The 26,103-nt window shown below is 41.2% G+C and overlaps 1 protein-coding gene across 1 annotated transcript in view; it reads right to left on the bottom strand.

Annotated features, from left to right (window-relative positions):
- Positions 1-26,103, bottom strand: part of DNAH6 (dynein axonemal heavy chain 6) — a 256,202-nt gene that overhangs the window by 83,010 nt on the left and 147,089 nt on the right. The window contains exons 40-47 of the mRNA XM_075562653.1: positions 18,051-18,182; positions 12,651-12,822; positions 9,725-9,871; positions 9,067-9,140; positions 5,465-5,619; positions 4,796-5,027; positions 2,199-2,351; positions 520-660 (exon numbers count right to left, since the gene is read on the bottom strand). Of these exons, the coding sequence (XP_075418768.1) occupies positions 520-660; positions 2,199-2,351; positions 4,796-5,027; positions 5,465-5,619; positions 9,067-9,140; positions 9,725-9,871; positions 12,651-12,822; positions 18,051-18,182 (1,206 nt within the window). The remainder of the gene's footprint in view (positions 1-519; positions 661-2,198; positions 2,352-4,795; positions 5,028-5,464; positions 5,620-9,066; positions 9,141-9,724; positions 9,872-12,650; positions 12,823-18,050; positions 18,183-26,103) is intronic.

Here is a 26,103-nt window from a genome sequence, read left to right as displayed (position 1 = left end):
TGCCTCTGGGGCTAGCTGCGCATGCTCCTTCAGCCCTTTCATCGATGCTGCTGCCCTTCAGACTCAACAGTATTGGTCCCACAACCCTTCCCATTGTCTACTGCGCTCGTTCTCTTTCGGGACCATTTTCATCAGCTCAGGCTCAGGTTGTGTTTCCCATGGAAAAGCCCTTCTCGCAGACTGCACACCCCCCTCTAGCGATGGCCCATCTCTCTGCTCTCCTTTAGGGATGAGCTCCTCGAAAGAGCAGCCTTTACTTGCTCTCGGACCTCTCCTGGTCTCTCTCTCCCACCGTTCCAGTACAGCAGCTCTTGTCAAGATCACCAATAAGGTCCACACTGCTAAATACATTAGAACTCATGTGCCATTTTTGCCCATTGACAACATATGGTGATTTCATCCCTATTATGAATTCCTAGTGACCTTTAACAATAATACCCAAGGCCGTGAGTTCTTCCTTGACAATATGAACTCAAGCAAGTCCAACTTCTCCATGAGACGTTCAAGGTTGTTACCGACCTGGACAAACCAGTCAATGGTGCAGCAGTTCACAAGGGAGGGAAACATCCGACATCGGGCCCGAAAAGCCTCCCCGACGGGACTCATGCAGAGAACAATGTGCAGCTTCTGCCGAACTCTGCTAATAAAGTACTGAAACACCTGACCAAAAAAAAAAAGCGATAAATACATATTTTCAATTTGAACCAAGGATGAAGCAACTAAGAAAATAAGTTTTGGCTAATGAACTGACATTACCAATATCTAAGATTGGGGGCTATGAGTCAGAATTAATTCGGCAGCATCTAACATCAATCAAAGCATCAAATATCAGAAAGACAGCACCGTAGATACATGACTTGCCTTGTGCTCACTAGCCGCCACCATCTCTTCCTATTATGCGGTCTGGAAAGGTGAAAACTGACATTGTGCAGTTGTATTGTGATGAGGATTAGGTCCTCTTCACCAGGTATTTGCGGAGATCCCTCGCCTAAGGTGGAGGGAGGCCATCACGGCAGGTTTTGGTTCGGGAGAGTGGCTCACTGGGAGAGAGGCAGCCCCGGGGGAATGGTCCTGGAGCCTTTTCTCTGATCTGGTGGGGCAGGCGCAGCTGCAAAGCGGGCTCGCTGACTGGCTCAGAGGCTTCCAGATTCAACAGGAATGAATGCTGCAAAGCAGCTTTCCCGGCCACTGATTTGGACAGTGGGTGCCTTCCATTCAGTGCTAGGGGTTCAGCTTAGAGTCTCTACGGCCTTCCCATGATGCTGCACACAGTGGCTGAAGTACATATCCAGCTGTCCATAACTTTGAACCTTGACCTAGCAATCCAGGAGATTTTCGTGACAGACCAAAAGAAAGGCATGAGAAAGACCTGCCTCCTCCCATCCCCTCGCCCAAGTGCACACAGCTAAAGAAGGTGGAGGAAGGAGGGAACGGGTCCGCATATGCAGTCTAGCGTGTTGTCGAAAGTCAAGAGCGGCGAGACTTGTTCTGGAGTGAGCAGAAATGTCTTGTCTTGGTTGTGTGGTTGCTTTCCTGGTAGGTCAGAGGTTCACGTCCCGGGCTCTCCTCAGGTGGGTACGGCAGGTGTGTTAACACACTTGGGCTTAAAGAAGCCGGCCAATTGGGACAAGACTTTGACTTCCCGTGGCACGGCAGGATTTCTGTTTTATTTATTTTTGCTTTGCACAGCCTGGTGAATCAATAATTTAAGCTCATAAGATGAAATAAACAGGATTATAAAGAAAACCCAATTATGTTGGAATAATTCTACTCAGGGACTCTTTTACAGTGTGTGTATGTGCTGATTTTTAAAAAAATAGTGCATGTCCAAGAAAGTACTAAGGAGTCCTGGGGGTACCAGCTAAGGATTCCGCTGCTAACCAATGTTGGAAGATCCACTGTGGGGGAGCAAGATGTGGGAGTTCACTTCCATGCAGATCACAGCCGTGCAAATGCTCGGGGGCAGTTCTTCTCTGCCCTAAGTGGTAGCTATGGGCTGGCCTCAACTCCTGGCAAAGGGGGCAAAATTCCCCCAAATTCCCCATCACTCCTAACAGAAGCTCAGAGTCTCCCAAGCACATTTCTTTTTTCCCTTCCCTATTCACAGATCCTTTGAAACAATGTGTGGGTTTCTAAAAACAAAATACTGAGACAATTTTCCATTTACAAAACCATGTGTCAGTCTGGCTGTGTCCTACCTCATCTCTATTCCCCTCAGAAATCCCCGCTTCTTTTGCTTTGGGTCTCGTGGCAGCTAACACCTGCTCCAGTTCATCCTTTTCAAACAAATTAGGCACCTCACCCGAGTTCAGGATGTTATTTATATCTTCTAGGAATTCCTCCACCACAATCTGTAGAAGGAAGCAGAACGGTCATTTCAACCCATTCACCGCTTTGTATTTATGAATATGGATGGTAAGGTAAACATGTAACTTAAACAGCATTGTCTTAATTATGTGTTTAATAAAAGATAATCCAAAAATTTATATAAAATCATAATGACATAGCTAGCAAGCTCATTGAGTTTTTAATTTTTCTTTCCTGCTATGTTTCTTAGAAGTTATGGCCACTTCACAGGTTTAAGTTATATGTCTAAGCATTTGAGTTATGCTCTTATTATAAATGTCAATCCACAATTGTGTAGAAGTCTATCATATATAGTCATATCATTTTGTTGCTGCCCCATACATTTATTTGATGGACTTAGATGGTCCACAATCTCAATTATGTCCTTAGTATATATTTGGGCCTATAGCTTTTCTCTCCAATTAGATTATTCTCTTAGAACAAATTGAAAGGAGTCAAATTAATAATGAAAGTTCATAAATACTTCATGGATTTTGAATATTTTGAGGTATGGACCCTGTTTCATTCTTTTGCAGATGAAGATACAATTTCACCAGCATCACTTATTGAAACCCATTTAATGGGTTTCAGCCCTTTATCAAAAATCAGATGTCTGTAGATGCTCGACCTTATTCCCGGGTTTCTATCCCGCCCTTTGGTCTCTGTTTCTGTTGTACCAGTCACAAGCATTTTTGACTACCGAGGTTGTGCAATGTGTTTGAAAGTCAGAGACTGAGAGGCTTCCCGGGTTTCTTCCCTTTGGACATAAAGGTGGTCTTTAGTTTTTCCATTTATTTGAAGACTAGGGTTTAGATAGGAACGGCATTATATTTAGAGATTGCCTTACATGACATTTCCACAATACTAAGTCTTCCTAATTCATGAACTTGGAACAGTCTTCTGCTTATGTAAGTCTCGTCTTTGTTTGTTTCTAGTGCTGTTTTGCAGTTTTCTTTGTACAAGGTGTTTGTTTTTCTAGTTAGGTTTATAGAAATTACATTTTTTATATTTTTAAAACACACTTACTTTGCTTTCTTTTTACCAGTAAGCAGCAGACTAAATTCTATTTTTATTATTGTGCTTCTTTCAATTGCTTTCCACATTTATAAGTTTTACATAGATTTGCACATACATATATATATAGCTATGAATCTTTGTTATTATGACCACATCTCCTTATCGCTAATATAAAACATTTTAGATTTATTGTGCTTTTCAACAGTAAAAATTTTTTTGGTTGTTGTTAAAAGTGGAGTAAGACAAGGTGATTTTGTCTTTGAAAATTTAACCCCTGGAATTTGCTTTTTTTTTTTCCCCCAATGTGGTTTGTTTGATCTTTAAAATAAGTGTTAAAAATTCCTTAATAAAGAATCTAGTTTCTAACGAGGACAGTTAGAAACTACAGATAAGTAAAAATCACTCACCATTCCATGCCTAGATGTTTTTACATTGTGTATGTGTATGTGGCCTATCTGTTTACATAAGTATTAAGCCCAAACATTGAAAAAATGTTATGATGTAACAACATATTATATTTTTCATGTTAATGAGTGTAAATATGGAAACAATTTAATTTCATACTTTTTACACTCTTATGCTGTAATCTGCTGTGTAACTCTTTCCCTGAATAATGAGGCTATTTTAAATTATTAACTATTATTCAGAGACATTGAGCCAAATATTCTTATATATCAAATTTTGTATGCAGCTCTTATAATTTTTAAGGGAAATGGAATGATTTTAGGTACCTGAGGTCGTTACATAATTTCATGTCACCTTGGAGATAACGAAAGTTTATGGGTAGTACTCAACCTGTCAGTCAGATCCACAGCCTGATGGTGCCTCCCTGTGGGCGTGGCCTTCTCATAAGGAGGGTCCTGGGAACCTCCTCCTTTTTCTCAGCCTGCATCTTCCTGCCTGCCGGCAAGCTACTCTGAGACCTGCCTGAGCCCTGGAGATGTTCCTACCTCCATTGGATCCACACAACTCCACACCCTCCCACCCTGTGATCATCCTGCATTCAGCATCATTGCTTGTTACTACGTGAGTCTGAAGAGGGACTAGTACTGGACTTATGGACTTGAGTTGGACTGGGCTGGGATGTTTTCACGATATATAATTACTTCTTGATATGAAGTCCTTTCTTAGACATATACGAGTGTCCCTGGATTTGTTTCTCCGGTCAACCTTGCCTAACACAGTACCCATTGCCAATACATTTCCAGAAAAAAAAATTGTTAACTCATAATTTACCACTAAAATTTTCCAACACAGCATATTATGATTTTCACATTGGCCAACCAACCAACAAATCTCCTGGTCCACTTTACACACTGTTAAAGTACAGAGCACTGAAAGCCTCTGCACTTCGGCCTACAAACTACGGAGAGCACACAGAATTGCAGCACCGATATCTTTCCTGCTCCGACACAGTAACTATTGCATGTACCTGCGTGTCCGTGAAGAGAAAAACCATGTTCTTGTCCTCTACGCCTGCCATTTTGTACAACTTCCTCAGGTCTTCATGGAAAGTGTCATAGTTATAACCCCGGCTCAGTTCAATCTGCATACATTTGTAACCACATATGTGAGCTGCAAGTCTCGTAAGAGACTGCTTTCCCGTGCCCCCTACTCCAACAAGCAGAGCATTGCCTCGTTCCTGACGGATCATCCTGGCAATCCTGCAAGAAGCAAAGCAGAAGCATTAGTTTCAAATCCACAAGTGTGGCTTCTGCTGGGAAGGCCTGTCACAGCCCCGAAGGCTGCTGGCTCGTAGTTCCCCATCCAGCAATTGTGGCGTATCACCCTGCCATTCATTTTATTTCTCCATAGACTTGAAGTTCCTCTTTAGGAATGTATGTAATTAGCCATCTTTGTAAACAAGAAGACAGAACATTAAAAAACCATCTACTTAGCAAAAATAACACTTGGGTGTCCATAGAAAGTCCATGCCAGATGTATTTAAAATATAGTCCAAAACCTTTGAAATTATGATGAGATATCCTAGCAGACCTTTGTCCATCTAGAAATCCTTGTAAAGTGTTTTATATAACTTTACTTTTATCTTTTAAACCAAAAGAACTTAGAACAACGCAGTGAGCACACTATCGCATTGTACCTTGAAACATGTTCTATAGCATCCTGGAAGAAGACCAGCTTTACGTCTTTGGGATTTGTGAGATTGTAATCATCAAGGTAGTCCTGTAGAACATTTGCAATTTTCTCCATATCAGGCATGTCATCATAAATGCGATCGCTCTTGTCTGCTCCAAACTGTAAGATGATTTGTGGGAGAAAACCACATGGAAAAAATTTATATATATAAATGTATGTAATAGATATAATAAGGGAAACATTATTTAATCTATGTTTCTAGTAAACCTTTTGATGATATACATGCATATACAAACAGAGCTTTAACTTCAAGGAAATGGGACCAGGTCCAGATTTTCACAGGTCACTGGAAAGTTCATGTAGTTCTTCAAGTCAGATGTCGACTTTATGATCTCTGCAATAAAACTGCAGTAGGTTGTATGTAGTTTCCCACTTATCCATTACTCTGGCTTCATATTTTGGCTCGAAGGCAGTTGGCATCAGAAAAGCCAACTGGGTTGAAAATCATGCACAGTAAACTGTGAACGCTTTCTTAAAAAGGCCATAACCATCTGCCATTTTGAATAACAGTCATCTTGGGTTAAGGAAATTGTTGCGAGTGTTGGGACTTTCTGCAGTCCGTGGGTGGCACAAATGTGTTAAGGCTGAGGTGCGATCGTAAAGATTAGTTATTCAAATTCAACCAGAGATCCGGGTTTGTAGTCTATGGGGCAGTTCTACTCTGTCCTCTGGCATCGATGTGAGTTAAAATGAACTTGATGGTACATGACAACAATATTCACCTACCAGAGGGCTGCCCGAGTGAGGAGCTATCGCACACACATGGGCAATACAACAATATTCACCTACCAGAGGGCGGCCTGAGTGAGGAGTTATCACACACACATGGGCAACATGAAGTTCACTTAACCGGCACTCATTGAGAGTCTCTTATGTACCTAACTTTGTGCATAAGTCTTGGGGATGGAATGTTAATCAAACAGACATGGTACCTCCCCTCTTGAAGACAGAGTCAGCTTGGTAAAGCACAGTGGCTCTTTGCCAACCGAGGCATGGCGGTGAGATTAAGAGCTACACAGGGCCCATGTGTAAAAGTTATTGGGCTTTTTCATAAAAGGAAAAATTGCCACTAATTAGAGCTCCCTTAAAATGAAGACAGAAAGTCTACTAAGTACCTTCTCATCATTAAAGAGGCAACATAAACGGAACTAGGGTGTAATAAGGGGATTCTGGTGCTGACTTAAGAGATTACACCTCTGTGGTTCTTTCCTAATGACATGCTTGCTATTCTCTGATTCAAACTACAAAGAAAATGCATGCCACTACATTGGAGTCAGTAAACCTTTTCTGTACAAGGCCTGCTAGCAAGCATTTGGGGCTTTGAGGGTATGTGATCTCTACAGTGATTATTCCAGTCTGACATTGTAGTTTGAAAGCAAACCAAATCAAAGTCACTGTCGTTGAGTCAATGCTGACTAACAGCGATGCCCTTGTGGGTTTCAGAGACTTCACTGTTTACAGGGTAGGAAGTCTAGTATTTCTCCCATGGAGCTGATGGTGGTTTCGAACTGTCGACCATGTGGATCACAGCCCAACTTATAACCACTACCCGACCAGGGCTCCCACACACACGTGAATGGACATGGCTATACCTGTGTCATAATACATTTTATTTACAAAAATAAGAAGTGGGTGAATTTGAGCCAAGGGCTAAAGTTTTCTGACCCCTAGTCTAGAGCCTTTGGCTTCAAGTAAAGTTCTGGCAGAACTTGAACTTTTTTTTTTTTTTTGACCTTCAACATCATTTTTTTTTCATATATTTTTTTTATTTTAACAATTTATTGGGGCTGATACAATTCTTTTCACAGTTCATACATATACATACATCAATTGTATAAAGCACATCTGTACAGTCTTTGCCCTAATCATTTTTTTCTCTTTTCTTCTTTTACATTTTATTAGGGACTCATATAACTCTTACCACAATCCATACATATACATACATCAATTGTATAAAGCACATCCATGCATTCCCTGCCCCAATCATTCTCAAGGCATTTGCTCTCCACTTAAGCCCCTTGCATCAGGTCCTCTTTTTATTTCCCCCCTCCCTCCCCATTCCCCCCTCCCTCATATGCCCTTGGTAATTTATACATCGTTGTTTTGTCATATCTTGCCCTATCCGGAGTCTCCCTTCCCCCCTTCTCTGCTGTCCCTCTCCCAGGGAAGAGGTCACATGTGGATCCTTGTAATCAGTTCCCCCTTTCCAACCCACTCACCCTCCACTCTCCCAGCATCGTCCCTCACACCCTTGGTCCTGAAGGTATCATCCACCCTGGATTCCCTGTACCTCCAACCCTCATATGCACCAGTGTACAGCCTCTGTCCTATCCAGCCCTGTAAGGTAAAATTCGGATCATGGTAGTTGGGGGAGGAAGCATCCAGGATCTGGGGGAAAGCTGTGTTCTTCATCGATACTACCTCACACCCTAATTAACCCATCTCCTCTCCTAAACCCCTCTATGAGGGGATCTCCATTGGTCGACACTTGGGCCTTGGGTCTCCACTCTGCACTTCCCCCTTCATTTAATATGGTATATATATACATATATACACATACATATATACATGTACACATATATACACATACATACACACACTTATATCTTTTTTTTTTTTTGCATGATGCCTTATACCTGGTCCCTTGGGCACCTCGTGATCGCACTGGCCGGTGTGCTTCTTCCATGTGGGCTTATTTGCTTCTGAGCTAGATGGCCGCTTGTTCACCTTCAAGCCTTTAAGACCCCAGACACTATCTCTTTTGATAGCCGGGCACCATCAGCTTTCTTCACCACATTTGCTTATGCACCCATTTGTCTTCAGCGATCCTATCATGGAGGTGTGCAGTCAATGATATGATTTTTTGTTCTTTGATGCCTGGTAACTGATCCCTTTGGGACCACTCGATCACACAGGCTGGTGTGTTCTTCCATGTGGACTTTGTTGCTTCTGAGCTAGATGGCCACTTGTTTATCTTCAAGCCTTTAAGACCCCAGTCACTATCTCTTTTGATAGCCGGGCACCATCAGCTTTCTTCACCACATTTACTTGTTCACCCACTTTGGCTCCAGCCGTTGTGTCGGGAGAGTGAGCATCATAGAGTTCCAATTTAATAAAAGAAGGTATTCATGCATTGAGGGAGTGTTTGAGTAGAGGCCCAAGGTCCTTCCGCCACCTTAATACTTGACCTATAAATACAGACACATAGATCTATTTCCCCATCCTCCTATATATATTTGCATGTACATGTCTTTGTCTAGACCTCCATGAATGCCCTTTGACTCCTAGCTCTTTCCTCCATCTCCCTTGACTTTCCTCCTGCCCTACTACCATGCTTCATCGCCACCTGGGCTAGAGTATACCTCTTCTCTAAGCAACCTTACCCTTGATCATTTCCCACCAGGCCTGCCACTCCCCCTTCTCTACCATTTGGGGTCCCATGTTTTTCCCTTGTCCCTGGGTTTGTTAACACCACTTCCTTACTCCCCCTACCCCCCCACCCCAAGAACTTGAACTTTTAAAGTAAATGTTTTAAAACATACTTGCCTTAATAAAATCTCCAAATATGATGGGTTTAATCAAAAAATATTCCACGTCAGTAGTAATTCCAAAATGTTTGTCTATTTAAAAATAAAATTTGTTAGGTACATTTATCATTAGATAAATTTGTTTGTAGTATTTTAATGATATAATGATGTATTTAATTATAAATATAGGAACAGTATCAGCTGTTACTTCACTTAGAAGCATTAATTAGCATAAATGAAAACTAGGGGAGCCAGATTAACCCCGAATTATGTGGTTTGGTTGACAAACAGCTCAGTTAGAGATGAATAATACTTAATATTTATTTTAATGTTGCATTAAGTAATAAATTAAGTAATAATAAGAAATGCTTTAGCAATATCCTGGTTGGTTCCCAGACTATTTCTCCTACTTTCCTTCCTCTACTTAAAATTCTATACTGACTTTAAAATCTTAAAGTCATCATCCTTGGATTTCAAGACAATAATTTTCATAATAAATCTTTAACCCAAGCCATCGGAGAATTTTCATTTGTGAATGACTAAAATTCACATTGCATGGCTGCATATAAACTCATTTTAAAGAAGCCAGAGTGCTTTTCTTCTGCAGAGAACAACCAGGACCAACACAAACAAACAAATAAGAAACCAACAATAGATAAATAAATCTTTATATTTACTGGCCATTTCTGTCAAGATGACATGGAAATAGAGTTTATCTTCATTATTAATCAAACGATCATGGAAAACTCTTTGACATTCATGGCAAAAGAGCCTAAATATCTGCAGTTCTTCTCTTACTGTTCCTGAATCACACTGGAGGATACCTACATTTTAAGAAAAGAGAAAATAAAAATTTTACCTCTGTGGGATAGATGGTAATAATTTTAAAGTTACTGATTATGAAATCCTTAAGTCCAAATTTCCTGGATGTTGCCCCTTTATGCACACAGATAATGGCGATCTAATTTTTAAAACCAAAATTGAGACGCATTTTTCCTGAAAAAACAAAAAACAGCAACACCTTTTTCCCCCCGTTTTGTGATGTTTCTTTAAATGAACACGTAAAGTGGCCATATTTTGCAGTACAAGCAATGTCGATCTCATTATTACACTGGGTTGCAATACATTAAGCGGGGCATGCCAAGTTTGTAGAAAACATACTTTCCAGAATGGGTGAAGGGGAAGGAGTATTGAGTTTTGTTTGGGGTAATGTAAAGTTTTTTGTTTTGTGAGTAATGAATGTCATTGAATTGTACACTGAAACTGGTTAAAATGGAAACGTTTCTGAGATATATATCTTACCACAAAGAAGAAAAGGCCCCAGGAACTAATGAGAAAAGAGAGAAAGGAAGAAAGGGAAAAGGCAAAGGTCTTGAATAGACATTTCCCCCTACAAGATAGAGAAATGGCTAATAAAATGTTATTAACCCTGAGAAATAAACCAATCTCACTGCCATTGTGTTGACGCTGACTCAGAGTGACCCTACAGGACAGGGAAGAACTGCCCCTGTAGGCTTATGAGACTGGCTCATCACAGGAGAAGTAGAATGCTCCCTCTGTCTCCCTCGGAGCAGGTGACGGTTTCGTGAACTGCAGACCTTAAGGATCATAGCCCCAAATGTAACCACTACACCACCAGGGCACCTCATAAGCCCTTAGGAACATTCAGATCAAAACCATAATGAAATATCATTTTATATCCAATAGGATGGCTACTAGAAAATTTTTAAAAAAGAAAAGAAAAATATATGATGTTGGTGAGTATGTGGGGAAATGAGAACACTTGTGCTTTACTGGTGGGAATGGAAACTAGTTGGTAATTTCTTAGAAAGTTTAAAAATATGGGGGAGAAAGGGGAACCTATCACAATGATCTACATATAAACCCCTCCCAGGGGGATGGACAACAGAAAAGTGGGTGAAGGGAGACATCGGCCAGTGTAAGACATAAAAAAATAATTATAAATTAACAAGGGTTCATGACGGAGGGAGGGTGGGAGAGGGAGGGAAAAATGAGGAGCTGATATTGAGGGTTCAAGTAGGAAGCAAATGTTTTGAGAATGATGAGGGCAACAAATGTACAAATGTGCTTGACACAATGGATATAGGTATGGATTGTGATAGGGTTGTATGAGCCCACAATAAAATGATTTTAAAAATTAAAGTTAAAAATAAAATTACCACATGGTCTAGCAATTCCACTCCTGGGTGTGTACCCAAAGAGCTGAAAGCAGTGACTTGAATAGTCTTATGCACATCAATGCTCATCACAACAGCAGAAATTAATAGCCCGAAGGGTGAAAACCCAAGGGTCTATCAATAATTGAATGGATAAACAAGATGTGGCATATATATCAATGGAGTATTATTATCCAGACAGAAAGAGAAAGGAAGTTCTGATATGTACTACAACATGGATGAACCTTTAAAACCTATGCTTAGGGACACAAGACAAGCACAAAATGACAAGTATCGTACGATCCTATTGATATGAAATCTTCAGCAAAAGCTAGTCTACTGAGGCAAAAAAAGAGGACTGGTGGGTAACAGGGGCTGGAAAGAGGAGTTGGGAAGCTCACGTCATTCATCTAGTAAGCCTTTCTCTCCCTGACATTTCTACTGTTTTCAAAACACGGATCCCCCTTTCGTTGTTCTCCGATGTCCATTTCAATCCTCATCAAAAGCCCTTAATCTTTTTGGGTCTTGCTCAAATTATTTTAAGTATGCTAACCATATATATATATATATATATATATATATATATATATATATATATATATATATATATATATAATCGCAAACTCAGTTCTAATAATTTCAAGTTAAAATGAAAGCAACGATGCATGGAAGTACCTGGAAATGTTGGTGCTCCATCGGGAGCTCACACCGTGAAGATGGGACAGTGAGCAACACACAATACAGCATAGTAGGTTCTGCTCATGCTGCTGCAGTGGAACAGGGCATTTCTACAGATACAAAGGTGAGACTTGTATAGCTCACAATTACGTGTGTGTGTGTATCTATGAGTTTTGAAATGATTAAAATTTTGATATTTTCAGTCAACATTTCCAGATCATTTTAATGATATGGGAAAATAGTCAAAATTGGAATTTCATGGCTATTTGATAATGCACCCTGGTCAGAGAGCAATAGGCCCTGAATTCTGAGACTCATAAATTTCAGTGCTAGCAATAACAATTCAATGGGGGAGGGTGATAAGTGACTAGAGTAGACGATGCCTGAGGAGTAGGAAGTAAGTCCAAGTCTGTTCATTTTCACCAAAGAAATGCACATGTTCCTGAGCTTTTCTAGGAACAATGGACCGTGCCAGGACTAAATTGCTAACACAGAGGGCAAACTTCCAGTAGAGGAAGAGGAACACACTTTATTGTGTCATGCTCTATCAAGCACGGTGGCCGCACCAAGGTCAGTAGCCCCAGTCAATCTACCAAGGAGCAACCAGGCCACAGGGCCGTGAAAAGAAAATAGAATCACAGAATCACCCGAATAGGAGTTGAGTCGTTGAGGAAGCTGGGGTGAATATTGGGGGTCAATGGAAATGAAGGGAGTGTACAGGTCAGAAAAGGCGGGATCAATACGCCACCTTGCACACATTTGGATAAGTCTCTCAAATTAAAGACATAGTGGGACTTGGCTGGTGTTGGGAGCAGGTCCACACTCATCCTGTTATAGATCTCCACTGCAGCTTCCACGATGTTCGGCGCGCTCTGCTTTACAGCTGGGGGGAACTCACTCAGGAAGCCGTTTAAGATGGACTGGAGCAAGAAACACAACGAGAGAAGGTGAGATTTGTTTTTAACTTTCAAAACTTTTATCCAAATACGTCTCTTTCAATAGTATAGAACTAATAATAACCAGGAGGAGAAAGTCCCATGCAAGGACAGCTGGGTACTAATGTCCCTTTATTCACTCCAGAATATGCCCTCGGGAGTGAATTAATTCCTGACTTCTATAATTGTTCAGGGGTGCCTGCATGACATTCAGTCTAACGACTGAACTTACCACGCATGCTTTCCTTTCCAGGGGTGGACACCGCGGCCGGCTGGTTGTTCAGAGTGTCTTCATGGAGGGCCCAAACTCATTGGAAATGAACTAACAGCCTTTCTCTGATTTTTATGGGTGGGTGATCCACAGTCCTTCATGTGCACAAAATCTGAGCCTTACTGATAACTATGAATTCCTCGCAACGCTCAGTTAAAAGGCCCCATCTTCCAGCAGCTAAGGAACTTAGAAGTCTTTTTTTAACATCCCCACCTCTGTCCCCACAATCAATCTTGAAAATATTTCTTTTTTAAGGTTTCATTGAGATATAATTCACATATCATATACTTTCGTATTAATTAAATACTCCCATATTTAATATGACTCCAGTTGCATTAAAATAGTTATATAATCATCGCTACAATCAGGTCTAGAACATAGTCTTCCTTTCTGTATTCTTGGCTTCCATATCCCTCCAACTTCCCCTTCCGTGTCCCAGTAAGTCAGTACGCTAGTTATCACCTCTACGGATTTACCTATCCTGGATTTCATGTACTGGAAAACCAACAGACAAACAGAAAAAAAGAGACCAAGAACAATATCAAAATAAACCAGAGCAAAAGCCTCCATTGAGAAAAGAGCAGGAGAAAATAAAAACTGGGACAAATTTAAAATAATCAAATTAGTAGTAAGTATTACATTGTAACTGAATTACATCTGCCATAATTGAGTCTACAATACTCTCTGCCTGATAGCGAGGCTAACTGAATATCTTTCTTGACCCAGTCTACTACTGCAGCCCCTGATACTATCCCAGTCCAGCCCTCACCCTTTTCCACCTGAGCTCCACCTCTCCTCTTTACTGCCTTCACCACTTCTACTCTTGTCCCCACGTACGACCTATAATCATGCAAACCAGGTGCCCCAAACTTCAACAGCTCCCAGTGCACCTTGAGGACGTTCACCAGGCCTTACTTCCATGGCCTGGCCCTTCCTCCCTGTCTGCCTCCTTACCTTATCACCCACCCACCCCCAATAGTCACCATGTCCTGGCCACACTAGCTCTAGCATCACAGGTTCTTTCCTCCCGTAGGGTTTCTGCGTAAGCTCTTCCCTACTTCCAATACACAACTCCCATGATTCTCTACTTGGCTAGTCATTTTTCATGCCTCAGGATTTAGATTACTTACATGTCCCTTTCCCTGAGAGGACTTCCCTGATCACCTAATTTAAACGAAATCTCCCCATCAGTTTCTTTCTTGGCTTCTGATGTTCTCATACATGATCTCCCATACTCTGAAACTTATTGCCATGGAATGAGTCACGGTGGCCCTACAGGACAGGACAGGACTGTCCCGTAAACACTGTTACTGTTTATGGGAGGAGAAAGCCACATCTTTCTCCTTCAGAGAGGCTGATGGATTTGGTGGATTGGAACTGATCTGTGCTTAGCAGGCCAATGTGTTCCCCATACCTCCATTGGGATTCCTCCATACTTTGAAAACACATGTTTATTGGCTGGACCACCACCTTCAGGGACTTGGGTAAAATTATGATAGCTTTATTAAATACAAAAAATATAAAATAACAAGAAATAAGAGAAAGACACAAACATCTGCTGCTATCTCTACAAGTTAAGATGAAAGTAGAGTGTTGGAGGCACAGCGGGTAGGATCCTGATGCTGTTCCAAACTGGCGTTTGGGTTCATCTAAGCCAGGGGTTCTTAAGCTTTTTCCACTGTGAACCCTTTTCAACAGAGAAATTCACAACAGGGGCAAACACTGCCAGAAACGTGTTGGGTTCATTAAGGATTTGATTTTTAATTAATTTTTGGTTGTTACATGTTCAGAAACCTTTCGCTGTTGCCAAGTTTTTGGTGACCCCTACATTCACATGGTAGAGTTTACAAGACCCATGGCTTCTTCCTCATATGCATCTTTTTCCAACAACACAAAAGGAGACTATATACTTAGACATCTCCAGATGGAATGCACACAAATCCAATGGACTCCCTCACTGAGGTAAGACAATGAAGAAGCTCAGTTCTGGCTGCTAAAACCAGGCCAGTGGCTGACTGTGCTGACAGATCATCAATTGCTCATAATATAAGCTTAGGTTATAGCTGAAAATAAATGAAAAGTTCACGAGAGCCAAAATACAATCACAAGTCTATCCTACCTGACTTTTGAGAACAACTAACGAACAGATTTGCTGCCCGGACACTACTGACAGACTTGATGAGCTGTAGGAGGACATCAAGAACATTGCCCATGAAGAAAGCCAATGGCCACTAAAAAGACAGAAAAGATCAGTGTGGATGTCAGGAGAGACCCCAAAATTTGTCTTTAATTGTAGAGCAGCTCAGGCAAATGGAAGAAATGATTAAGTTAAAGAACTGAATGGAAAATTCCAAAGGGCAGCTCAAGAAGGCCTAGTAAAATAGTATAATAAAATGTGCAAAGACCTAGAGTTAGGAAACCAAAAGGGAGGAACATAGCCAGTATATCTTAAACTGAAAGAACTCAAGAATAAATTCAAGCCTCAAGTTGCAATATTGAAAGATTCTACAGGCAAAATATTTAATGATGTAGGAAATATCAAAAGAAGATGGGAAAAATGCACAGAGTCACAGTTCTAAAGAGAACTAGTTGACATTCAGCCATTTCAAGAGGTAGCACATGAGCAATAACTAATGCTGCTTAAGGCAGGAGTCCAAGATACATGGAAAGTGTTATCCAAAAACAAGAATCCAGGAATTGATGGAATACCCACTAAAATAGTTCAACAAGCGGATCAAGTACTTACTAGAAGCACTAACTCATCTAGCTACTTGGCTAACTGACTAGAAATGATCAATATTTGTACCTATTCTAAAGAATACCCGATTATTGGAAATCATAGTAAAATTGTGCTGAGGCTTACTCAACAATGGTACAGCAGTACATTGCCAGGGAGCTGCCAGAAGTGCCAGATGGATTCAGAAGAGGACATGGAACAAGGGCTAGTAGCATTGCTGATGTCTCAGAGCATATAATACCAGAAAGATGTTTACTGGTATATTATGGATTATATTCAGGCATTCAACTGTTTGGACCATAATAAATTATGGACATTCCTGAGAAGAATGGGAATCCCAGACACTAAACTGTGCTCATGCAGAACCTGTACACACATCAAGAGGAAGTTATTGGAACTGAATAAGGGCATACTGCATGGTTTCAATTCAGGAAAGATGTGTAGCACGGTTGCATCCCTCACCACACTGTTCAATCTATATGTTGAACATACCATCAGAGAAGCTGGCTACATGAAGAAGAATGTCACACGAGGAGTAGAGGAAGGTTTAGTTGTGACCTGAGATGTGCAGATGACACAGCCTTGCTTGCTGAGAGTGAGAACTTGCAGTACTTGTTGATGTAGATCAAGGATTGCAGCCTGCAGTGTGGATGACAGCTCAAAGCAGACTACACCCTCATAACTGGACCAATAGGCAACATCATGGTAAGGAGAAAGGATTGCAGGTGTCCAAGATTTCATCTTGCTTGGATCCATGATGAATGCTTATGGAGGCAGAAGCCAAGAGATCAAATGATGCAGTACATTGAGTAAATGGGTGCACAAGACCTCTGTAAAGTGTTGAAAAGCAAGGACGTTCCTTTGAGGACTAAAGTGGACCTGGTCCAAGTCATGCTATTTTCCATGGCCTCATCTGCCTGTAAGAATTGGACATTGAATAAAGAAGACCAAATAAGGATCGATGTGTTTGAATTATGGTGCTGGAGAAGAATACTAAAAATAACATGGGCTGCCAAAAGAGCAAACACATCTATTGTGGAAGAATTACAGCTAGAGTGCTCCTTAGAGGGAAGAATGGTGAGACTTTGTCTCACATGCTTTGGTCATGTTGTCAGGAGAGACCAGTCTCTGGAGAAGAGCATGATGCGTGGTAAAGTAGAGGGGCAGCAAAAAAATAGGAAAATCCTTAACAAGATGGGTTGTCCCTGTGGCTGCCACAATCAGGTCAATCATGAGGATGACACAGGACTGAGCGGCATTTCCTTCCGCTGTGCATAGGGTTGACATGGGTAGGAAATGACTCGATGACAAATAACAACATCGGTAGGAGACCCAGTGTTGGTGAGGGTGGGGTCTCACTCATTCCCACATCATTGGGCCTCTTCAGTCCCTCAGTGATTACGACTAAAGTGGGCTTCTCTCCATCAGTCGCTCAACTGTTGGGCCAACCCAGACACTTGTTTTACCATTTCCTGCCTTTGTAATTTCACTTACCTACCTACTTCCTGTCAGTACCAGGATCTGTCCTGCTGGTCAGTTTGCATCTCTAAGACCACTTTCTCTAGGCAGCCTTCGCTGTTGGGCTGCAATCTGTCCTAGGTGTGGCGCATCATTATTCCACTAAGAACTAATGTCTTCTTACTGACCACGTGAGCCAGGCGCTTTTCAGGCAGATATCCTTATTCTTCCCATTTAAAAGTGGAGGCAGTAGCCACTTAGGGAATTAGCTCGGCTGGATGAACTATGGGTGGGTAAGTGGATTGATTGGAGGTGGTGGTGATGGCAGATGAGATGGGTGCCGTTTTAGGGATGTTGCAATTGAGCACACGCTGGGAGACGCCAGGTGTTGCCAGTGAAGGGCAAGTGGACTCATACACCAGGTGGTCAGGTATTAATTAGAGGAGCACAGAGGAACGCGGACTGGGAAGTGGGTGAGATCCACTCTCAAAGGTCTAGGATGTAGCCTGCCTTAAAGGCTAGGGCTGAGTTTTTGACAATCTTTTTGCATTCCCGAAACTATTTCAGGGGCCACAAACACAGCGATGGGGCAGTGATACAAATGCCTGCTAACTTCTATGTTCCTGTGACCGGGTTTCTGCTCAGGAAAATGAGGGGCACCTTATAAGCACAATTAACCCTTTGATGATGGGATATATATACACACGCACCTATTTCCCTCTTGCCCAAGTTTAAATCCACACTCACCTGAAAAATCTGTTTTAGACTGTGCTCAGAGGGCATCGGAAGACACAGCATGCTGAAGTGTCGGATGAAGCGAGGCGTCACAGGGTTGCGGCCACCACCTGGGGGTGCGCATGCCGATACGATCGTTACATCCTGTGGGGGGAGAGGTCCACTTAGGTCATCCAGCAAAGAAAGTCATGGAATTTTCCCATTCCAATGACAGGAATGTTGACTCAAAGTCAACATTTTTTAAGGGCCTAACGAAATACCAGCTTTGAATCGTCTGACTGAATCCTCACAACCACTTTAGGAGATTACTCTAATCAGGTCCATTTTTTACATTAAAAAAATCACTCTTTAAACAAATATTTTGTGCTACTTAAACATAGTAAGTGTTGTGCTGGGGAGAAAAGGCAGCTTTCTCCATGCTTCATTGAACTTGAGGGAAGGACAGAGTTTAATACCATAAGCCAATAATCTCAGAAATAAATGTGCGACTATAAACCATAATAATCTTTTTGAGAGAAGACAGATATTGCCATGTCTAGTAGCTATCTAAGAGAGATGTTAGCTTAGTTCCTATGGAAGAAGCACACTAGCTGGTGTGATCCAAGGATTGGCAATAATAAAATCCAAGACCAGAGGAAGGCATTGTATTAGGGCTGAAATTCTTAGCACCTGGTTTTCAGAAGGGTAAGGTTGACCGTGAAAGCCTAAGATCCTTTTATAGGTGTCTCACGTTGATTAAGTCTTCATTGAACTCCATTGGACCATTGACTGGGGATGTGAATAGTTTGTTCTCAGAAAAAAATGCATTTAAAAATGGATTATTGTAGATATAAAGTTTAGCATCTTTTAATTTGTTTTCCTTTTCGACCCACTTAAAAAATTAAATTCTTACGTAATATTCCTTAAAATTAAAATGTTTTTTAAATAAACAGTTTAAATGGGACATAATCCAAATATCATACAATTCAATAGTTTAATCACCTCAAGAGGTATTGTACTATCATTACCAGAATCAATTTTAGAACATCTCTGCCCCCACTTTTGTACTCTGTATTATTAGCTCCCCATTTCCAGCCAATCCCCGCCATAACTACAAGGAACCATTCATCCAGTCAGTGTCTCCACAGCCTCACCCATCCTGAATTTCTTATACCAACAAACACATAAATATAAAACAACGAGTCATAAAGCTAACAACAGTAACAAAATAAAATGGGGGAAAAACCAGTTGGAAAGACAGAAAATATTAAGAACTAAAGCAATTTAAAAATGGGTCCAAAAGGAGATAAAAGTTAAGGTGTTAGATTTTAACCTATGGAGACTTGTCATTTTCTACTTTCCAGTTCATTGTATTCACTACCTTGGTCTACGTTCAAAGGGCATTCACCTGAGGCTCCATCTGCTCGTATTTATTCACATTTTTTCTTTTCCTGCTAGAGCTTTTAGATGTGTCAACAAAGGGATCAAATCAGATGTTACACTTTAATCTACTAGGCAATTATCTCTACAATACGCTCTGGTTGACTAATCACATCTCTTGACTATGATCATGTTTAATGTATGTGTGGATCCTGCAAATAGATTTTGGGCTTCCAATGTCATCCACAACCTTCTGCAAACCAAGAATTCACAATTTAAGCTCTGATACCATTCCCTCTGTCGGATTTGGATTTTATTATTTACAATCCTGGGATCACACAACTGATGTGCTTCTTCCATGTGGACTTAATTGGGGCTTCACTTAGATGGCAGATTGTTTGAAGAAAAACCTTTAAGACCCCAGACATTATTCTTTCTGACAGCCAGGCACCATCTAGTTTCTTCACCACATTTTCCTGTTGTACCCCTAACTTCAGATCTTTTCATGTGAGGTTGTATCAAGCAAGGCCATGTCATAAGACCTAATTGTTCTTAGATTGGGGCTAGAATTAAGTGTGAACCCCAAATCCATTTCTATAACTGGTTTATATAGGCCTCTGATTCATCTTAGAGACATTATTGTCTTTCAATGTTAAAGAATATTATCAATTTTCTTTCTGGAACACAAGGTCACATTGTTGATAGTGTCATTAATTTAGCCAATTTGACTCATTTTTAACTTGTTCTAACTTGTTCTTGACTCATTTTTTGACTCATTTGACTCTAACTTGTTCTTGACTCATTTTTAACTTTATCATTTTCTACTTTCTTTTGAGTTGAAGTTTATCTATGTTTTATTTTGTTGTTTTTGATGGAAGATTTTTGGTATGATTTTCTTTATTTGATATCCAGGATAGGTACATCTACAGAGACAGTAAGTAGATTCATAGATCCTTAGAGTTATTTTAGGAGTTATTGAGGATAGTGGAGTGCTAATAACAATGGATACAAGAATGAAGAACATTATCCAAAATTGATTGTAGTGATGATTTCATGGCACTTTGTAATACATTTAAACCAAGGAATTGTATCATACACTATGTATATGTCAAGTAAACGGAAAACAAAAGAGACCTGCATTAAGGAGATGCTATGGACCTTGTGAGAAACATCTCAGTATCCTCATTTTGTTAGTTTTAGGTCTTAGAGCACGTGGACAGGACACAAGGACTCATCATTTCAGTTGCCCTATTTCTCTCTTTGAAGCTTTCTCCTTCTACCTTATATAGTTTTAATGTTACCAGCTTTTAAAAAAATACCATATATACTCGAATATAAGCCGACCCAAGTATAAGCCGAGGTACCTAATTATTACCTGGGAAACCAGAAAAACTGATTGACACAAGCATAAGCCTAGGATGGAAAATGCAGAAGCTATTGGTGAGTTTCAATAATCAAAACAAATGAAAATAAAATTACTAAAAATTGAGACATCAGTGGGGTAATGTATTTAAATATTTATTTTAAATAAAGACATAAATGAAAGGACAACTAGTCATTTAACAGTAGTAAACCAGCACAGTAAGTGGAAAATAGGTTCAACAAAAACAATAAGGTATCAACAACGATACCTTAAGAGTACTATTCCCTGAGCTCAATCAGCAACCAAGCTAAAATGTAAAGTGTTAAAATCCTTCAAAACTGGATTCCTCATCATCATCCGTATCCCAATGCAGAGCTTCGGCTGGTGTGAGGTGTTCATAGATGCTGTCCTCACTGAGATCGCCATCATCACCATCACTGCTGTCATTTTCATACAAAGCGCAGTCTTCACTGCCATCCATAGCATTACTAATACTACATTTCTGGAAGGCACGTCGCACCATGTCTTCTGGAATATCTTTCCATGCATCTTGAACCCACTTTGCTATTAACTCTATGTCAGGCTTCATGAGATTTCCTCCTTTTTTTAGTCGAGCTTGACCAGATGACATCCATTCGTGCACATCCTTTGCACACGGTCTTTAAAAGGCTTATTCAAAGATACATCCAGAGGCTGCAGTACAGATGTAAGCCCACCTGGAATAACGGCTAAAGTGACTACTAGATTTTTGTCAATTTCTTTATGTCATCCGATAGGTGGGCTCTGAACACATCCCAAACAAGTAACGATGACTTTTTCTTTAAGGCTGCTCCTGGTCGTCGGTTCCAAATTTCTTCCAGTCATTTTTTTGTTCTGTCTTCATCCATCCAGCCTTTAACATATGCATGCACAGTAATTCTGGGTGGGAAATTATCTTTTTAGGCAAGGTCTTTCTTTTAAAAATGACAGGATGCAGCTTAGTTCCATTAGCCAAACATGATAGAACAACTGTAAAGTGGTTTTTTAAAAATTTCCTGTGGTTTTGAGAAAAATGTTTTTTTCTCCTAAACTTTCCACAGTTCTGTTGCTTGGACGATCAAGAGTCATGGCAGTTTCATCCATATTCCCAATATCTGCCAGGTCATAATTATAAATCCTTCTTTGTTTTATAATAAGTGACTGGAATGACATCATTTTTTCCTTCAGGGTCTTGTGGCAATTTCTGGGAAATCTTTGTTCTTTGTCTCAAACATAGTAGGCCAAACCTATTCATGAAGCAGGTACACCATCTTGCTGATGCAGCAAATTTTGCAATGCCTGGTGCTTTATATTTGTCATCCTTAGCCATTTGTATAGCACGTGTGTGGATTCCCATGTGTGTTATGCAGTAACCATTTTGACGACACTCCATAACCCATTTATACAATTCACTCTCTAGAGCCCCACAAAAAGACGTTAAACCACGACACGCTTTTTTAGCTTTGGAAATCTGTTCCAAGTTAGCCTTCATTTTCCACAACACTCTCACTTGCTTTTCGTCAACACAGAATTCCCTACTTGCAATACTGTTATTGCTCTCTTCTGTTCTTGACACAACCTTCATTTTGAAACCAGCCTCATATGACCGGCATTTTTGTTTTGGTTCAAGAGTATCCATTTCCAATAGGATAAAAAAACAAGACTTTGAAAAAGAACTTTCATGGTAATACCCTCCCACCCAGCCCCCTGTGACGTGTTAGCTGAGAGGAGGGGGTGGGGGAGTCCATGTGGGCGGGGGGGATGCAGGATGTGAATTAACACAGAGACCAGAGGGGAGAGACGGAGCGCAGCCACAGTGTCAGCCCTTCAGTGTCAGCGGGGCTTTGAATGTACAGCCGAGAAACGGCAATCACCTGCGAGATAACGGGTTACCTGGGGGGGGGGGGCAACGAGCTGTTACACCTTGCTGGGGTACCACTGATCTGTGTATAAGCCAAACCCCAGTTTTCAGCACATTTTTTGTGTGCTGAAAAACTCGGCTTATACACGAGTATATACGGTAGGTCATTTTATTGAGGGCTCTTACAGCTCTTATAACAATCCATACATCAATTGTATCAAGCATATTTGTACATATGTTGCCATCATTATTTTCTAAACATTTACATTCTATTTGATCCCTTGGTATCAGCTTCTTTCTACCTTCCCCTCATTCCCTTCATTGTGACCCCTTGATAAATTATAAATTATTATTTTAATATCTTACACTGACGGCTGTTTCCCTTCCTCGGCAGTCCCCCCCCCCCCTTCCAATCCCCACCTTCCACCTGCCCTCCTGGTATCTCATTTCTGTCCCTGAGGGTTTATCTAACCTGGATTCCATGTGTCCTGAGCTCTTATCTGTACCTGTGTACATGGTCCGGCCTAGCCCGCAGTGAAAGGCAGGATTCATGTCATGACAGTGGGGGTTGAGGAAGCCTCAAGGAACCAGAGGAATACTGTGTGTTTCATCAGTACTATACTGTGCCCTGGTTGACTCATCCCTTCCTTGCCACCCTTCTGTGAGGGGATGTTGCATTGTCTACAGATGAGTCTTGGGTCTTCTCAGACACTCCTCATTCTCAACAATATACTTTTGTTTGTTTTGGGTCTTCTGATGCCTGCTACCTGATCCTATTGACACCTCATCATCGCACAGACTGGTAGCCTTCTTCCATGTGGGTCTATTGCTTCTCTGCAATATGGCTGCTTACCTAGCTTCAAGCCTTTAAGACCCCAAATGCTATGCCACTTGCTAGCTGGGCACCATCAGCATTTGCTTGTGCACTCATTTTGTCTCCAGCATTTGTGCCGGGAGGGTGAGCATCACAGAATGCCAGGCTGTTAGAACAAAGTATTCTTGTGTTGAGGGAGGACTTGAGCAGAGGTTCAAAGTCTGTCCACTTCCTCAATGTATTGCCATATAAATATACATACCTATGAACAGCCTAATCTTAGAGTCATAGAACATTAAAGTTTGAAAGTACTAAGCATGTTATATTTCTGCAGGAACTGGTTATTCCTGACAACATATTCAAGTGTGTGGGGAAAAAAAGTCTTTCTATACTTGCTTTTAAGGAGCATCTGGCTGTTCTTCTTCCAAGACACATTTGTGTGTTCTTTTGGCGGTCCACGGTGCTTTGAATGCTCTTCACCAGCACGAGGCTTTCCACTCATCACAGAAACTCACAGGGGACAATTATGCCCTTTCCCTGCCTTTTGACCACTATGAGTCGGCATCAACTCAATGGCACTGAGTTTGATTTTTGCTGTTTTGGTTGTTTTATGATGCAAATGATCTATACTATGGCTTGGGTCAGGTAACCCAAGTAACATTCTTGATTTTTAACACTTTAAAAAGGTTGTATAAGCAAACATGGTGAAGAAAGCTGATGGTGCCCGGCTGTCAAAAAGATATAGCGTCTGGGGTCTGAAAGGCTTGAAGGCAAACAAGCGACCATCTAGTTCGGAAGCAACAAAGCCCACAGAGAAGAAACACACAGCCTAAGTGAATACAAGGTGTTGAACAGACCAAGTAGCAGACACCAAGGAACAAAAACCATCATTATGTGATCACTTTCCTCACATAAACGCTGAAGACAAATGTGTGCATAAGCAAGTGTGGTGAAGAAGGCTGATGGTGCCCGGCTATTGAGAGATATAGCATCCGGGGACTTAAAGGCTTGAAAATAAACAAGCAGCCATCTAGCCCAGAAGCAACAAAGCCCACATGGAAGCAGCACACCAACATGTGTGATCATCAAGGGCAGAGGGAACCAGGTTTCAAACAACAAAGGCAGGGGGAGAAAAAAACCACATCACCGTGAATGAGGGGAGTGCGTGATGGGGACCCAATGCCCATCTGTAGACAGCTGAACATCCCTTGCAGAGGGGTAGTGGGGAGGAGATGGGTCACTCGGGGTTCAGTGTAGCAATGATGAAACTTAAAACCTTCCTCTAGTTCTTGAACATTTCTTCCTCCCACCCCCCAATTATCACGATCCCAATTCTGCCTTGCGGACCTGGTTAGACCAGAGGATGCACAGCGGTGCAGTAGGGATCTGGAAACACAGGGAATCTAGGATGGATGGACCCCTCAGGACCAGCGATGAGAGTGGCAATACCGGGAGGGAAGGGGGTATAGAAAGGGAGAACCGATCTCAGGGATCTATGTGTAGCCTCCTCTCTGGGGGATGGGCAATGAGAAGGTGGGTGAGGGGAGACGCCGGGCAGTGTAAGATAAGATAAAATAATAATTTATAAACTATTAAGGGTTCATCGGGGAGGGGAGAGCGGGAGTGGGAGGGGGAGGGGAAAAAAAGGAAAACGAGCTGATTCTAGGAACCCAAGTGGAAGGCGAATTTTGAGAATGATGAGGGCAACGAATGTATAAGGGTGCTTTACTCAATCGACATATGTATGGATTGTGATAAGAGTTGTATGAACCCCAATAAAATGATTTATTAAAAAAATTTCAACGGAAAAATGTTCAACTACAGTAATGAAATTTAATTGATTAGAAATAATAGGTCTTTAGTTTGAGGTAAATTGAAGACCTTTTCCATAAAGTCTCATTTTTACTCAAAAAGAATTGAATATGCTGTTATCTTCAGCACTCCCTGAAAATCTCTTTTTATAAACCTTCGAGCCAACATATTCTATTAAATAAAGACCTTTGAAAAATTCAAAATAAAATAAAAAGGTCCTGTGCAGCAGATTTACCCAATGGATACATCTTTTGATCACTTGACTGCTGCTTCCATGAACATTGATTGCAGATCCAAGCAAGACAAACTCCTTGACTTCAATCTTTTCTCCATTTGTCATGATTTTACCATGTGTGGTAGTTACACAACCTGGTGTCAATTTGGGATTTGAGAGGATTAAGAGTGAAGGGGTGGAGTCTAGTCTGTCAATCAGGTCATAGTCAATGAAGCCTCTGTGTAGGCATGACCTTCTGAGACTCCCGTATTTCCTCCTTTGAGGTGGAAAACACTTCTCTCTGCTCACTTCCTGTGAGAAATCCCTGAGGAGAAGCCACATGGACCTACTCTGATGCAGCCCTGGAAGCTGGAGGTCACATGGAGACCCCTGCCAACATTGCTTACAATGCCACTGGATCCAAAGACTTACTACCCACCGGCCTGTGATCGTCCTGCACTTGGTGTTATTGCATGTGTTTCATGAATCTGAAGAGGACTTTATATAATGGTGTCGGACCTATGGGCTAACGTTGGATTTATGGACTTGATCTGGACTGGGCTGGGATGTTTTCTCAATTTTCAACTGCTCTTATATATAACGCTCTTTCTTATTCACATATGA

Source organism: Tenrec ecaudatus, chromosome 11, assembly GCF_050624435.1.
Source record: "Tenrec ecaudatus isolate mTenEca1 chromosome 11, mTenEca1.hap1, whole genome shotgun sequence".
Lineage (NCBI taxonomy): Eukaryota > Metazoa > Chordata > Mammalia > Afrosoricida > Tenrecidae > Tenrec > Tenrec ecaudatus.
This window is presented reverse-complemented; position numbering and strand designations above follow the sequence as displayed.